This window comes from Tympanuchus pallidicinctus, unplaced genomic scaffold, assembly GCF_026119805.1.
Source record: "Tympanuchus pallidicinctus isolate F22 unplaced genomic scaffold, pur_lepc_1.0 scaffold1, whole genome shotgun sequence".
Lineage (NCBI taxonomy): Eukaryota > Metazoa > Chordata > Aves > Galliformes > Phasianidae > Tympanuchus > Tympanuchus pallidicinctus.
Window position 1 is genome coordinate 5,602,780 of NW_026294618.1, and position 15,483 is coordinate 5,618,262.

The 15,483-nt window shown below is 52.3% G+C and overlaps 2 protein-coding genes across 6 annotated transcripts in view; one reads left to right on the plus strand and one right to left on the minus strand.

The window, feature by feature from the left end:
- EFR3B (EFR3 homolog B) overlaps positions 1-11,869 on the plus strand; it is a 40,123-nt gene extending 28,254 nt beyond the window's left edge. For 4 of the 5 annotated variants that reach the window (XM_052691406.1, XM_052691395.1, XM_052691415.1 and 1 more), the window contains exons 10-23: positions 282-443; positions 1,041-1,152; positions 2,757-2,808; positions 3,037-3,209; positions 3,937-4,012; positions 4,852-5,013; positions 5,439-5,570; positions 5,667-5,734; positions 7,060-7,187; positions 7,556-7,647; positions 8,374-8,422; positions 8,754-8,860; positions 9,054-9,103; positions 9,404-11,869. In XM_052691406.1, coding sequence (XP_052547366.1) covers positions 282-443; positions 1,041-1,152; positions 2,757-2,808; positions 3,037-3,209; positions 3,937-4,012; positions 4,852-5,013; positions 5,439-5,570; positions 5,667-5,734; positions 7,060-7,187; positions 7,556-7,647; positions 8,374-8,422; positions 8,754-8,860; positions 9,054-9,103; positions 9,404-9,509 — 1,469 coding nt within the window. In that variant the 3' untranslated portion in view covers positions 9,510-11,869. The remainder of the gene's footprint in view (positions 1-281; positions 444-1,040; positions 1,153-2,756; positions 2,809-3,036; positions 3,210-3,936; positions 4,013-4,851; positions 5,014-5,438; positions 5,571-5,666; positions 5,735-7,059; positions 7,188-7,555; positions 7,648-8,373; positions 8,423-8,753; positions 8,861-9,053; positions 9,104-9,403) is intronic. The other variant, XM_052691386.1, reaches the window with a different exon arrangement.
- An 844-nt stretch (positions 11,870-12,713) lies between these two features.
- Positions 12,714-14,515, minus strand: POMC (proopiomelanocortin). Its single transcript, XM_052693891.1, has 2 exons — positions 14,372-14,515; positions 12,714-13,540 (listed from the first exon to the last, which is right to left on the minus strand). The coding sequence occupies exons 1-2, from the start codon at positions 14,498-14,500 to the stop codon at positions 12,920-12,922; spliced, it is 750 nt and encodes a 249-aa protein (XP_052549851.1). The 5' UTR covers positions 14,501-14,515; the 3' UTR covers positions 12,714-12,919.
- Positions 14,516-15,483: the final 968 nt, after the last annotated feature.

The following is a 15,483-nucleotide window of genomic DNA, read 5'->3' on the forward strand; positions in this document are numbered from 1 at the left end:
GTTTAGGCAGCTGAATGCAATGGAAGCCCTCACCTCCATGTGGGGGGGGGCAAAGGGATTTTCAGGGCTCTTTTTCTGAGGCTTGCTGTGAATACGTTGAGCTCTGTCTTGGCTTGGGGAGCTGTTAGGGTTAAAACTCTATATCTGGCTTTCAGTCTGTTTACAGGGGTAGTAGGAGGCATAAATGACACCACCCCTGGGGGAACTACAGGCTCCATCTCTATGGGGAAAAAAAACCACTGCTCCCCCCATCTCCTGTCTCTCCCTTCTCATCATCCCAGGCCCCACGGTGCTGGAGGTGTTTAACACCTTGCTGAGGCAGCTGCGGCTCAGCATCGACTACGCGCTGACGGGGAGCTACAACTGCATCACCGGTGTGAGCACCAAGATCATCAAAGAGCACGAGGAGAGGATGTTCCAGGAGGCCGTCATTAAAACCATAGGTGGGGATTCTCACTGTGCTTGCTGTAGGTGTGTGCTGTGCTGGTGGGTGGCCTCCCATGTGGTAGGTTTCTGCTTCTGCATCTTAGGGTGATTCAGGACGAAAGAAAATTGCATTCGTCCTAAAAGCAGCGATGGGAAATGAGATTTACCTCATTGCAGCATGTGGGTTATCAGCAGGTGGCATTGCAACCCCATTGATCCCAGCAGAGCTGCCACATGGAGGCTGTTGTGCTTCTTCTTGGCTTGGACAGGCTGAGGAATGAAGGAGAGGAGAAGGAAAGGGCAAGTGTGAGCCTGCTTGAGTTGATGAGGATGGAGAAACGTCCAAAACGGGGTGCAGAGGGAGGGCTTGGCACCTCTGCCTCTCTTTGTCAGGGCTTAGGGCTGTTCCATCCAGTAGGCATTTTGATGGCTCTTGAATCCCCCTAAAGGGAAAGTTGCCAGTAGATAGTGCATCCAGTGAGGCCTTTTCCTATTCCAACCTGGCTGTGAGCCCAGCAGCTGGCTCGGAGCAGTACTGAGTGCTTCCTAGGGTGCCATGGCCTGTGGGTGGTCACTGTTCCTCACACACTGCCAGTGCGCTCTTGTGCCCACAGGATCCTTTGCCAGCACACTGCCCACTTACCAGCAGTCAGAGGTGATGGCCTTCATCATGAACAAGGTGCCTCTGCCATCCTCACAGCAGTCTATCGAGGCTGGTAAAGCTGGGTGAGTATGGATGCTTTTCTCCCTCCTCTTCCTAGCCCTGCCCTTCTCTTCCTTCAGCTGTCCCATGCATTGAGATAAAAGACTTTGAACACAACATTGAAAGTGCAGGAGAGCTCCTTGAGGTGGCCTTTGGGGGCAGAGTGAGACATAAGGACAGGGTGGGATATGGCTACATTATTAGAAAGACTGGGGTGAGGAGCTCAGTCCTGAGGTGTCATCCAAAATTTAGCAGGGAAAAAGGAATAATATTTGGAGGAGTGACTTCCGATGTGATGATCAGGTCAGCAAGGTGGCTGCTGGCCATGACTTTTGAGAAGCTCATTTTTGGCTCTGTGGGTACCAGCAGCTCATTGCTACTTCCTCATTCTGTGTGTGGCCCCTCTGAGTTGCCTCCAAGCTTTTATTGACACTGAGTGGTAGGCGGTATATATAACTGGCTGTGGAGGAAGAGAGGGAAAGGAAAGCACCCAAACAACATAATTACTTGAGAAGTGTGGGAACAGAGTTTGAGAGCTATTTGGAGCGAGGGTATCAGGCACTGAAACATGTAGGTAAGGAGCAAACAGATTTTCATGCTATATTTATTTTCAAAGTATGGCCGGGCTGCTCCCACTCATTTCTGATGGGAGAGACTTGCTGCATGATAGGAGACACGCTCTGCTCCTCACTGATGTGGGAGTGATTCCTGGTGCCCGTGTTCAGTCTCGTATCACATGGTGTGAGACACATGGGGCTCCGCATACTGTTCAACTGGGGCAGCTCTCCTTGCTGCAGAATCGCACTCAGAGCCCTGGGATGCCAGTTACCAACTGCTTCTCAGTGCTGGCTTGGCCATGCCAGGCTGTTTGTCACTGCTCTTTTACCATCTCAGGAGATTCCTTCCTTTTTAAGACATATGAGATGGTGTTGCTCTGGATGTCCAGGTAGGTGTACCAGCAGTTAGCAGAGAAGCTGCAGCCTACAGTTCAGCCTCTGAGGATGCTGCCACCTCAGTACAGCTCAGTCCCTTGGCAGGGGTAGGCAGCTTAGGCCAATGTGTTGTGGATGATGGGACAGCCTGGAAATACAGAGCTCCACACGTTCCTTTCTTGCCATATAGGGTTAGGAAAGACTGATTCCAGGCAGTAGAGAATTCAGGATATTCTCTGTTTGCCTAAAAAAACTCCTAAAAGCACATCCCTGAAGTGAAGGCATAGTGTACACTGGCTGAGAAGAAGAGAGATGGAGTGAGGAATACGGATACCGCCATGCACAGGAAGGCTTGTACTTATCTAACTGGTCTTTAACAGCTGAAGAGTGAGGGGCCTGTATAGAACTGGTGCCTGGCATCCCTTAGGGGTCACTGGTGGGATGGGCACCTTGTGTCTGCATGGAGTTGCAAGTGTGCCTTGTTTCTGGTACCTAAGCTGGGTTGAATCCTTTCGTGTTCAGCATTCCTTTAGCAATGTGTCTGGTGCCCATTTCCTGAAGACTTTTATAGCTGTATGCTGTAATGACTCAGGAAACTCAGTCTTGCCCTTTCTGAAGTTTTCTAATCTTAGGGCATGGAAAGAGGATTGTTTTTGTTTTCACTCAGATTTTACCATTTCTTTTCTCCTTGGCAGGGAGAATCGAAATCGGCTGACACAGATAATGCTCCTCAAGTCCCTCCTACAGGTATGAACGTGTCGCTATCCCTGCAGCAGTGTCCAATCCCTGCAAGACCTGTAACCAAACACAGCTGCTGGCATGGAGCCCTGACTTGAGCTCAGGACCTCTCTCCCCTGGGGTGGTTGAGCAAGAGCTGAAACTGTACTTAGTTTTCTCTGCCCACATTCCCCCTTTCTTGGTGTGTTTTAACCTAAGTGACGCTGTCATGTTGCCTCCCTTAATTGATGCTCACAGGTCTCCGTGGGCTTCCAGTGCAGTAACATGCTCACAGCACTTCCCAGCGCCTTCCTGGACAGGCTGCTCTCTGCAGCCCTCATGGAGGATGCTGAGATTCGCCTCTTTGTCCTTGAGATCCTCATCAGCTTCATTGATCGCCATGACAACCGGCAGAAGTTCTCTACCATCAGGTGTGTGCCTCGGGATCCCCCACAGGGCCGGGGCTGGCAGACCCCACAGAGCAGGCTCAAGAGAGAGATCTGACAGGCTGAGAGTGCCTGCAGGCTTTGGGGCTGCTGGCAGGATTGTTATTAAATCTGGTACCAATCGTGGCGTGGTCTAATGCTGCAGATGAGCACTGTGCTAGGAGCCAGATGGGTGGGGGGAGTCTCAGAGAGGCTGTGCCCAGAGGGATGTGGGACCACCCTGCTGAGGATAACTGGTTAGGCAGACAGTGATACCAGGAGGATGTAACCTGCAGGAGCAGTAACCTCCTCGAGTGGGTTCATGGACTGCATTGCATCCCCACAGATAGGCCTGCTGGGCACTGGCATTGCTGCGCTGCATTTAGCTAGCCTTACTCTGGAGAGGAATGAAGCTAAGGCGGAAGAAGGTGATGAATCCCACATGGCAGTATCTCCATGGGGTTTGCTGTGGTCCTGCTAATCTACTCTGCATGCATGCTTCTTTATCAATTTGCCTTTGTATTCCCGAGTGCAACTTTCTTGAAATCCTGTAGTGATTTAGCTCTCTCGAATATCTGGATTGCTCAGATGGGTTCTAAAACCAACCTTCAGCTTCTCCCCCTTGGTTCCTCCCAGTTGCTTGTTCCTGGCCAGCAGCTCTGCTGGCGTGTGGGGATTGCACATCCTTCCTCTGGTATCTGAGTTTTTCCTTCCCCTCGGCCTTTCCTTGCAGCACCATCAGCGACATCTCAGTCCTGAAGCTGAAAGTGGAAAAATGCTCGCGCCAAGATACTGTCTTCATGAAGAAGGTAGTGTCAGAGCCTGGGTCAAGCTGTCCTCATGCACACCTGTGTGTGAACAGTGCCTTGGTTTCCCCAAGCCACACTGGAGGCATGCAGTGAGGCCTCTGAACCTGGGGATGTCCCTGGAGAGGACAGTGGGATTCAATCTACATCAGTGCTTCATGTGTGAACCTTTGTAGATCCTGAAATCTGCTATTTGTTCCAAGAAATGAGTACCCCAGGATGTGCTAGTATCCCAAATACTACTTATCAAGTGATTTTCAAAGTTGCCTAGTATTTAAGGAAGAAAAAAAAAAAAAAGCCCCACAGAATTTCCTCTCACTTTAAAATATTTTCTGTGAAAACCCCTCTGAAACTAATTTGAGGCCAAGAGAGGATCAGTTTGTTATGTTACACACCTGGGAGCAGTCCCTGCATTGAAAGCAGTGGAAGAGCTACATTTCCCTTGCACCAGTGTGCCCAGCTCTATCCCATGCCTTGCTCTCGAGCAGTGTGGCTCGGGTCTTTATTTCTCTGCTGTGGTCTGAGCTGTCATTTCTATAATGCTGCAACAGGGGCATCTTTTCCCTGGGCTTGTTGCAGTGAGCAGTATTTGCCTCTTCTGGGCTCTGCTCTCAGACCTGCTGGTGCCTCTTCCCCATCAGGGTCCAACACCACCTGGGAGTCACAGCTCCTAACACCTGGGGCTTTCTCTGTTAACTTGTCAACTGGAGGAGTTCTGCTCCTTTGTGCATGGAGCCCCTTTGCTGGGCCCTGCTGCTTTTTTGTGTATCCTTTTGTGTTGGCTTTACTGTTGCCTGTAGAGGATGCTTAGAAGGTGACCACATCCTTCTGTGTTCCTGCAGCATAGCCAGCAGCTCTTCCGGCACATCTACCTGATATGCAAGGAGGAGAGCAACATCCAGGCTCACTATGAGGCTCTCTACAGCATGCTGGTGCTCATCAGCATTGAGCTGGCTAATGAGGAGGTTGTAGTGGACCTCATCCGCCTGGTGCTGGCAGTGCAGGTAGGTGAATGGGAAGCTGAGTGTGTTACTGGGGCTCAGTGTCAAAATGCTAATGGGATACCAGGCCTGCTGGATGAGAGCCTCTTCTCTGGTATGTTACCTGGCATTATCTCTCCAGAGCTGGACTGTACTTGGAGAAAGGCAATAGAGGTTCTGAAAGAGCCTCTGGGAAGGGCTTTTTTTTGTTTGTTTGTTTGGTTTTATTTTGGGTTGGGGTCTCTGAGCAAGGGGGATACAAGTTCCTCACTTACAGGCTTCTCCTGCCACAGTGGGATCAGATTAGCACAGCGGGGAAGAGACCCAGCCAGCTTCTGAAATGCCCCATCCCCTTGCTCTGATAGCTGGGATGTTTGCAGGCAGCAGTGCTGCGAGGTGGATGGGGACCTTGCCCATCCCTGTCACATGGGGCTGTGTCTGTGCTGCAGGAGATAGCCCAGATCAACGAAGACAACTTGACAGCATACAACCGCTGTGCGCTCTTCGCCCTTGGTGCAGCTTACCTAAACCTCATCAGCCAGCTCATCACCGTGCCCACCTTCTGCCAGCACATCCACGAGGTGCGAGGGCTCGGGGTGGGTGCTGAGGCCTTGTCTGCTGCAGCCTGCCTGGCTGCCTGTGAAGTTTGAGCCTGACTTCTTGCTTGCCTTCTGCAGGTCATCCAGATGCGACAGAAGGAAGCTCCCTATCTGCTCCCTGAAGATGTGTTTGTGGAGAGACCCAGGTAAGCACCTTTGCTGGAAACATCCTCTTCTCCACTGCCTGATCTCAAGGATTTAGCACGTGTAGGAGCATGGGGGTAAAGAGTTTGTCTACCTTTTGTTTGCCTGTGCTTGTCTGCATTTCCCATCTGGGCATGTCACAGTGGTAAGTAGTTTTCAGCCTTTTTTTGGATCCAAGAAAGGTTTCATGCAATCAGAGAAAGGGCTGGCTGCCAGTTTGTGCTCAGAGCTGGTCATATACCAGGATTGGCTCTGCTGGCTGATTCCTTCCCCACCCAACCAGCAACGTGGATGCAGATGTGACACACCTTCCTGCTGCTCTGCTCTGCTGCTGGCCCAAGGACATGTGCTGCATGCTGATTGACCTTGGGCTGCCTGGGCTGTCTCATTCCTGCTGGGATAGCCTTTGGCACATTTTGCACGTGTCATGTTTGGTGAGGAGGTCCCAAATACGGAAGCAGCCCCAGTGGGTGCCACTATTATTGTAAGACGTCCCCTAAGTTGGGGTGGTGCTCCTCTGAAGAGCATGCTTGTATCTGTTGTGATGGGTCGAGGGCCCTTCTGGTCCTCTGTAGCTTTGTACTGGTGTACCCAGAGACAGAATCCTAAAATGGTTTGATTAGGAAGGGATCTCGAAGCCCATCCCACTCCAACCCCTGCCATGAGCAGGGACACTTCCAACTGCACCAGATCCTCCAGAGCCCCATTCAGCCTGCCTTTGAACATCTCCAGGGATGGAGCATCTACTACTTCTCTGGACGGCGTATTCTAGTGCTTCACCATGCTTGTAATGAGAAATTTCTTTGTAATATCTAACCTAAACATACCTTGTTTTAGTTTAACGCTGTTACTCCTCGTCCTGTTGTCAGTCACCCCCTGACAAAGAGTCCCTCTCCACCTTTCTTACAGGATCCTTTAAGTACTGGAAAGCTGCAGTAAGGCATTAAGGTCTCCCCAGGGCCTTCTTTTCAGTAGTCTGAATACCTCCAGCTCTTTGCCTGTTCCTGTAGGAGTGGTGCCCCAGCCTTCTCAACATCCTTGTAGCCCCTAGGCCTGCTCCAGCAGGTCCATGTCCTTGTGCTGGGGGCCTCAGACTTGCATAGAATGCTGCAGGTGGGGTCTCCTCAGAGAAGAGGAAAGGGGGAGAATCACCTTCCTTAACTCTCTGATCTCCATAACATGATGCATCCAATTCTGATGGCGCTAAGCAAAGCCATGTAAGCCCTCTCTTTCTGACTGAAAGGGGCTGGAAACCCTCTCCCTTCTGGTACCGTTTCCTAAGAAGAGAAGGTGTGGCCATATCCCCTGTTTTTTTCCATCCTCATAGGTTAAGCAAGAGCCTTGACCGCCTGGGCCCAGAGGTCTTCTTCTGGCAGAGCAAGATCAGTGAAGTGCTGGGTGGCAGTGGTTACAATGCAGACCGGCTCAGCACACCCTATGTCCCCCAGCTGACTGGTATGTGCCACCCTGAGGTCTACTGCAGGACCAGGGGAAGGGAAACGTTCTACACAGCAATGGGAATGTGAAGCTCTTGTGCTTATGTGTGGGTTGTTTTCCTGTTGTTTTTCTGCCTTTCCTTAGAAGTGTAGCATTAGGGAAACTGTCACAAATTTGTCAGGAGATTCCTGGGGTTGTCACATGTATGGCGGGCTGGACTGGTGGTGTCATAGAGCCCGCTGGGTTTGGCTCAGTTCTTAGTTGTGCTGGGTGAATTTGGGTGAACACCTGGACAGATTGATTGCTACTCTGGGGATGAGGCATGGGGCACTTCTGGAGTTGGAGGAATGGGAGCAGATCTGCTTACCTATTCTGTTTTTTCCCAGATGAAGACCGCTTGTCCAAGAGGAAGAGCATTGGCGAGACCATTTCCCTGCAGGTTGAAGTGGAGTCTAGAAACAGTCCTGAGCGGGAGCAGGTACTGTGTTACACCTGAGCTTAAGAAACTGCAATCCTGACAGTGTGCAATTAAGTCTTGTATAATTCTTCATGTGGCTGTGTGCATAACTGCTCTGCTGGCTATGAGCACAGGGATCCATTATTCAGCCCTGGTATGTTTGGCAGCAATTCAGGCACAGAAAGGTTCCATCTCCTACTGATGCTCCCCTCCAGGTGCTGATAAGTGTGTTAGGAGAGTTACATGTCTGGAAGGATCTCACACTGCTGTTTGGGTGGCAAACCTTTCGTATAATCATCGAATCATAGAATGGCCTGGGTTGAAAAGGACCACGATGCTCATCCAGTTCCAACCCCCTGTGTGTGCAGGTCACCAACCAGCAGCCCAGGCTGCCCAGAGCCACATCCAGCCTGGCCTTGAATGCCTGCAGGGATGGGGCATCCACAGCCTCCTTGGGCAACCTGTGCCAGTGCCTCACCACCCTCTGAGTGAAAAACTTCCTCCTTTATTTTCCCACTATCAACATTTCATACACGCAGGAGCCGTTGGGAGGTCTGAGGCCAGGGTAGTCCAGCCTGAAAAAACATTCTAAAAATACAGGTTGTCAGGAAGGATGTGTCTGTGTGTTAAAGACAGGCTGTGTCTCAGTTCAAGAATACAGCCTGAGGCACTGGTTCTTGGTTGCTGTGATTCCAAAACACTGTCTTGTGCTGAACACTGAGCCATCTGCTTTTCCTCTTCCTCTAGAGAGCACCAGCTGAAGAGATCACATATGAGACACTGAAAAAGGCAATAGGTAAGTGAGGGAGAGGTGGAGGCTGACATGTTTGAATATGGGTGGGTGATGTGTGGGTCCCATCACCCCTGTGTGCACTCTGGATGGATGGATCCGCTGTGCTTTTCCCATGGTGACATTGCACCCAGGTAGCAGCACGGCCAGGCAGCTTCATCTCTGTGCCTCTCCCTAGGGTGTTCCTGGGAGGCAGGTCCCAGATTCGGGCACCGAAGATCCTCTGCTTGGCTTACTAGTGATGCTCAAATCTGTGCTGTGTGCTGGCGGGTGGGGATGTAGTGTGAATGATCTGTGCTGAGGGGAGCAGCTGGGAGCCATTTCCCCTTTGCTTCAGTAGACAGCGTCGCCGTGGAGGAGCAAGAACGAGAGCGGAGGCGACAAGTGGTGGAGAAATTTCAGAAAGCCCCATTTGAGGAGATTGCTGCTCACTGTGGTGCTCGGGTGAGTTGAAGCTGTGGCCCTAAATCCCTGCATGGTCTCAGCTGGGGATGGTGACAGTTCAGCTCTGAATGCTGTGAGGCCGCCTTCTTCCTTCTCTGCTGAACGGGGAAGGCCGATGGAGTGTCTGTCCTGTTTGCATTGCTGTTGTTCCTGGGTTGCACCCACACTGATACAGCTGCTGTGTGTGTTTCAGGCAACGCTGCTGCAGAGCAAGCTCAACCAGATCTTTGAGATCACCATACGGTGAGTTGGGGTGATGGCTGAGCGTGCCGGGCTGAGCATGGCTAGTCAAGCCACCCAGCTGTGTTGCTTGCAGGGTGCTGGGGGTGGGTGCCAGCCTGGGACTGGGGTACCTGTGGTAGCACAGGAGATTAAGTTTGGTGGGAGCAGCCTCTGGTTTGTTTGCTGCAGTTCCCTTCTGCTACGGGGGCACAGAGGAGAACTGCAATGGTGCAGGAACGCGATGTTTTCTGCCCTGCAACAGGCTTTGCTTCCTCATGAAACACCTCTGTAAAACACCTCCCTCTGTCTCTCATGTTTCAGGCCACCACCGAGCCCATCAGGCACCATCACAGCTGCCTATGGCCAGCCCCAGAACCACTCCATCCCAGTGTATGAGATGAAGTTCCCGGACCTGTGTGTGTACTGAGGATGGCCGTGCTGGTAGGACAGAGCCTGCTGCACAGCTTGTGCCAAAGGACCTCCTGGGGAGAGACTGCCAACCACCTGGAGAGTGCATCCTTCTGCATGACAGATAGGGACGTGGACACTAAGACTATCCCAAGATTCATTGGCACCACAAACCATGTACTTTCTTTAGTGATCCCCTGCTGATATTCTGGGGGCAGCTGGTGGTGCAGGAAGGTGTGTCGTTGCTCTGACCTCCCTCTCCAATTTTGTTTTTGGAGAGGGGGTAGGAGGTGCTCTGGTTCCTGGCAGAGAGCTTTGGGCATGTACATCTTCCCAACGTAAAACAAACCTGTTCCTTGGGGAATCCCTCCCCAAATCATCTGTTAGCCATGTTGGAAACCCCTGGCAAGGGTGCAGGGGTGAAGCTGCAGGGTGTGAGATTGTAAAAGGGGATGTGTGGTGCAGCGTGGGGCAGCTGTAAAATTAAATCCTGCTGGAGCTCATGCACAAAGCAGGTGCACTGTAAAGGGTGCAGTCCACACATCCAGCTCCTGGCCTGTGAGCTGCATCTTCCCAGCAGCTGCCCCAGTGCGTGGCCGGTTGCTCGGGTACTTCATTCTGGACAAGAGAAGTGCCTGGAGTGACAGGAGGGCAGTAATTGTCCCATCCTAGTGTTGGGATACACAACCTGGCTGGTTCCAGGTCACTTGAAAACGTGATTTATTTGGAAAACTTTTCTTGAGGAGGAGGGGAGATCCAAAAGAGCTATACTTGACTTGTCCATGTCATCAGCAGGGTGCTCTCGGGGAGCCGTACAGCAGCCACAGGCAGTGCTCATGCAGTGAGGCACCTGGAGCCACCATAAGTCATGAGTAGAAACCACATTTGGGCATATCAACACACTGACCAACTATTTTCATGGTTTATGGTTTCACAGTTTCTGGTTTGGGATTTCACAGTGTTAGCATTCCTGTCTGAGGAATAGATTATTCTTTTTAACAGAATCCTTTTGAAAAAGAAAGAAAAAAAAGGCTTCTGTTGTGGTCAGGCAGCTTTTTGCTGAGCCAAGCATGGAGCCTCCTGCACCAGGGCTGTGGTGAAATCCCAGCTCACCTCTGGGGCAGCCCCTTTCCTTCCAGCTAGACACATTGCTTCACTGCAGGAGGAGGCACAGGAGGATCTAAAACTCAAAACTGGAGGTGTGGGAGATGCTGCTGTGCACAGCAGGGGGACAGCAGGTAATTACAATGGTCACAGTGGTGCTGCCTGTGCCCAGCTGGATTGCTTCAGTGACCACTCATTTCTCCACCCCTTCTCACGGTAGCTCTTCAGACATTTATTTGAAGGTGTAATTGCATGTTAACATCCTTTTTCTTCTTCTTCTCTCTCCTTTTTTTAGTTTGGTGGCGGGTGCAGTTTGCAGTTGCCCCGAGGTTACCACTTGTTTATGTGGTTGTCATGTAATCCGGGTTTAGGAAATGACCTAGCTTAAGAGGACAGGAAAAACGAGGGTTTATTTCAGTCCCTGGGTGGGATTGCAGCCCTGCCCAGAGCCTGAGGCTGTCCCTTGCCACAGCCACTCCTTGGGGGTCTCCCCCCATCTTTCTGTTCCCAGCCTGTCCCGTTTTGTTCCCTTAGTTATGCCTAGTCCCCCATGGGTTTTTGGCTGGGTGAAGTTGTGGAGCTGGCATTGGGAACGTGAGGAGGCTGCTTGACAAAGGATGTTTTGCTCCCATAGCTGTGCTAATGAAAAGCAGTAAAAGTTCAGCAAAATGCAGTAGGAGAAGCAATTAACCCCCAGGCTGTGTGTGCATGGGGGGGAGATGCTTCCAAATCCCTTCAAATTCAGAAGGAAGGTGGGAAGATGAGCACGAGGCTTGCTCCTTGGAACCTGGCTGCCATGGGGATGGCACAGTCCTGGGGTTCCATTGCTGCTCAGGGAACCTGGGCCAGGACTGCACCTTATCCCCTATCCCCTGGCTGGGGGTTTCGGTGTGGTCTCCCTGGTCCCAGTGCTGTTCCCTCGCTACATCCCCCAGCACATCCCCTATTCCCCTCCAAAAGCAAGTGCTGGCTGTGCTCAGCATTGCATTTCAGGACCCAAACTCCACCTGTAAATGTCCCTACACACACACACACACAGTGTAAGTGACTCGTTTGTACATCACGTTTAGTTTAGATACTGGTGTATGTATAGATGACAAAGTATATTTCTATAAACTTGGCAGTTAGGTGCATGTGTGCGTTTCCATCTCTGTATTTCAGGGCACTGTGTTGTTTCCGTGCGTAGCTGAGGGCAGGAGAGAAGTGGGTGTGAAAGGGCCGAGATGCTGTCAGTATTTCCAGGCAAGCCCTCCAATAAATGTTGATGTTGCCACATTATGGGATCTGCTCTGTTGGCACCTTGATGGCACCTGGGGCTCTGTGAGGCTGGGGGAAATGGTGAGGGTTTGTTACTCCTGGCACAGGTAACAGCGTTTGCTCTTGCAGATGGTCCCACATCCCCAACTGCTCCCTGCTTTCATTGCCCCTCTGTGCAAACGATTTAGCAACGTGACTTTATAAATAACGTCACTTTCTTTTGTACCTGAGAGTCTTCTGTGTTGCCATTCAGTAGGCAATTAATGAGTTTACCTGGGAGATAAGTACTGGGGAAGCTGCCTAGGGATGGGGAAGCCTGAATCCCTTCCTTGGGAGTAACCTGATGAAATTTAGCCCCACGACCATCTCCCGTGCACAGCCCCAGTGATGTCTTTTGGCTCCCAGCTGCAGGATTTGGGCTTGGAGTTATTCTCAATTTCACTTTTAGGTCCCTGGAGGTGTTCAAGGCCAGGTTGGATGGGACCCCGTGCAGCCTCGTGTAGTATTAGATACGGAGGTTGGCAGCCCTGCCTGTGGTGGGGGGAAGAGAGAGGGGGAAGTTTGAGCTTCACCATCCTTGAGGTCCCTTCCAACCCAAGCAATTCTGTGATATGATTCTGTGATAATCATTAAGGTTGGAAAAGACCTGTGAGGATCATCAAGTCCGACTGTCAACCTCTGTCACCACCGTGCCCACTGAACCTTGTCCCTATTTCCTTTGCCCCTTTGCAAGACACAGCCCCACAGACATTGCAGATGCATGGCTAGCTAGCAAAAATTAGAGATATATGTTTTGTTTTGTTTTGTTTCGTTTTTAGAATTCTTTTAATCCATCATTTACAGTATTTTACAGCTTGGTGAAAGTAGGAAAATGACCCGGCGTGAGCACTGCTCACATGGGCGCATTCAGCCCCAACCTGTCGCCATTGGGTGTGGGGGCAGGAGGGCTTCGGAGTAGTAATTAAGGACATAACGAGCGATCTGTGGATCTAAGTGACACACATGCCGGCAGGACACTAAAGCTGCTTGGGGCCACGTGGGCTGGGCTGCCCCGAGGGCCGTCCCCGCTCACTGGGCCTTCTTGTAGGCGCTTTTGACGATGGCGTTTTTGAACAGAGTCATCAGCGGCGTCTGGCTGTGCTCCAGGGTCATGAAGCCGCCGTAGCGCTTGTCCTTCAGCGGCGCGTGCCAGCGGAAGTGCCGCATGCGGTACGAGCCGCCGTCCTTCTTTTCCTCCTCGCCTTCCTCCTCCTGCTCTTCCTCCTCCGAGAGGCCGAGGGGATCCTCGTCGGCCGCCGTCTCCCTCCGGAACTCCACGGGGTAGCTCTCGGCCGACTCCTCGTCCACGCTGTTGGGATACACCTTGATGGGTCTCCTCTTCCGTCCCACCGGTTTGCCCCAGCGGAAATGCTCCATGGAGTAGGAGCGCTTCCCTTCCTCTCGCTCCAACCCTTCTCCGTCTTCCTCCTCCCCGGGGGGGCGGTGGGGTGATGTGATGGGCAGGACGAGGCCGGCCACCTCCTCCCTTTTATGCCCTCCGCTGCTGCTGTTGCGCCGGCCGAACTTGTTCCAGCGGAAATGGCTCATCACGTACTTGCGGATGCTCTCGGAGAGGGGCTGCAGGTGCCCGTTGCCGGGGTACACGGGTGCCTCGGCCGACAGCTCAGCTCGGCACGCCTTGGCACACGCCTGCACGGGGCAAAATGGAATCATGAAATCCTTCAGCTTGGGAAAGACCTCTAAGGTCGCCAAGTCCAAGTGTCAGCCCGCTCCACCATGCCCGGTCACCATGTCCCCAAGTGTGTCGTGTCACGGTTCTGGAGCACCTCCAGGGATGGTGACCCCACAGCCCACTGGGCAGCTGTGCCACTGCTTCACCACTCTTTCAGGGAAGAAATCTTTCCTAATGTGCAACCTGTGGCCATGTGCCTTGGTGATGTTCCCGTGCAAGCGCCACTCTATGTATCCTCCAGGGGGAGCATGGAGCATCCAACACATCCTGTGGGGATGTAAGAGGTGCTGGGGGAGCACGGACCACACATGGAGGCTGTGCGTTGGGTCCCCAAAACACACTCAGCCCCTGCAGAGGATGAACCATAACCACCATCCCGTTACCACTCTCTGATTTCCTTGTTTGTCCCACGTAGGAGGGATGACTTCAGTTCGAAAACTGATTTTACCCAACGCGAAGATGTTCTTTATGATGAAAATGATGAGGCAGTGGAACAGAGAAGCTGTGGGTGCCCCATCCCTGGATGGGGTTTTGGGCAACCTCATCTGGTGAGAGGTCTCCCTGTGGCAGGGGTTGGGGCTGGGGGAGCTTTGAGGTCCCTTCTCACTCTAAGATTCTGTGACTCTATGAGGCCAAAAGGCATGAGCACACCAAAACCCACAGATCGCGGTGCCCAAGGCATCACTCCACCTTGCCGTGTGTCACCCAGCACGGACAGCATCCTGTCACCTCTTCCATTGGGGTTAGCAAGCAAACCGAGCCCGGGGCAGCCCCACGCTCCCACTTACCAAAACACCAGCCTCGGTGGCCAGGTCCTGGCACTTGCTGTTCTCCCAGCACGGACCGCTGGCGGTGGTGGGGTGGCACAGCAGCAACCCCAGCACCACAGGCAGGCTGCGGCACAGCGCACCCTGCATCCTACCGGCAAGGGATGGGCACCCAAACTGCAGAGGAACTACAGAAAAAAAAAGAAAAAATAATAACTATTTGCCCAAATATGGGGCTGCTGCTTCTTGCTAGGATTGCATCCCCTCTTTCCAGCCCTTTGTGGCTTTGCTGTCGCCATCCTTTGCCTCCGAAATCCCAGGTCCTTTGTCACCTGCGTGAACACCCGGCTTTGCAGGTGACAGCTGCTGCCTTGAGGATTTCTGCCCCTCCTGAGAGCCACAGGCAGACGAGTGATGCTGCAAGGGAAAGCTGCCTGCAGGCTGTAGCCCCTGCAAACCCCCCTCGAGCTGAAATGATACATGAAATAACATCAGATCATCGCTTGGGAAGCACTCTGGGAGATGCTGGAGGTGTCGGGGATGCCAGTGCTCTCAGGGATGGCTCCACTGCTGTGCTAAGGATTTGCTAAAACAGACGCAGGCTGAGGATGGAAGCTGAAGGCTGTGCTGCAGGGACTGCTTTGGGTGAGTCCAGACAAGGTGAGGGTTGTGGTGATGGCAGCAGAGCCATGCGGATGGATGTATCCGTGCGCTTTGCTTTTGCCAAGCCCAACTCTTTCCCAAGTTGCTTTTAACTTTATGGGGACTCACGTGGTTCACCTTGGGAGTGCCAAGGGAGGAAAACCCCATCCCACAATTTAGAAAACGATAGGCAAGTTAATGAAAATCTCATCCTGCTCCATAGAGAGCGGACGAAGTGAGGGCATGGAGGTTCTTTTTGCTCTTTTGCCCCAAAATCATGGGAGCAGCCGCCTGGGACCTCCCAGTTCTTACACTGCTGCGACTGCTGGGACCACTTCTGTAATGCACCAGCATACAGTAACCCAAAAAAGCAGAGAATAAAGGGTGGCAGAGGCTGGGGGCAGGGATGCACAAAGCATTTCACGGAGGAGGGTGATTTATCTCCTTGCTAACCTTCCATCTAACCGTGCAAACAACCCACCCAAGACTTT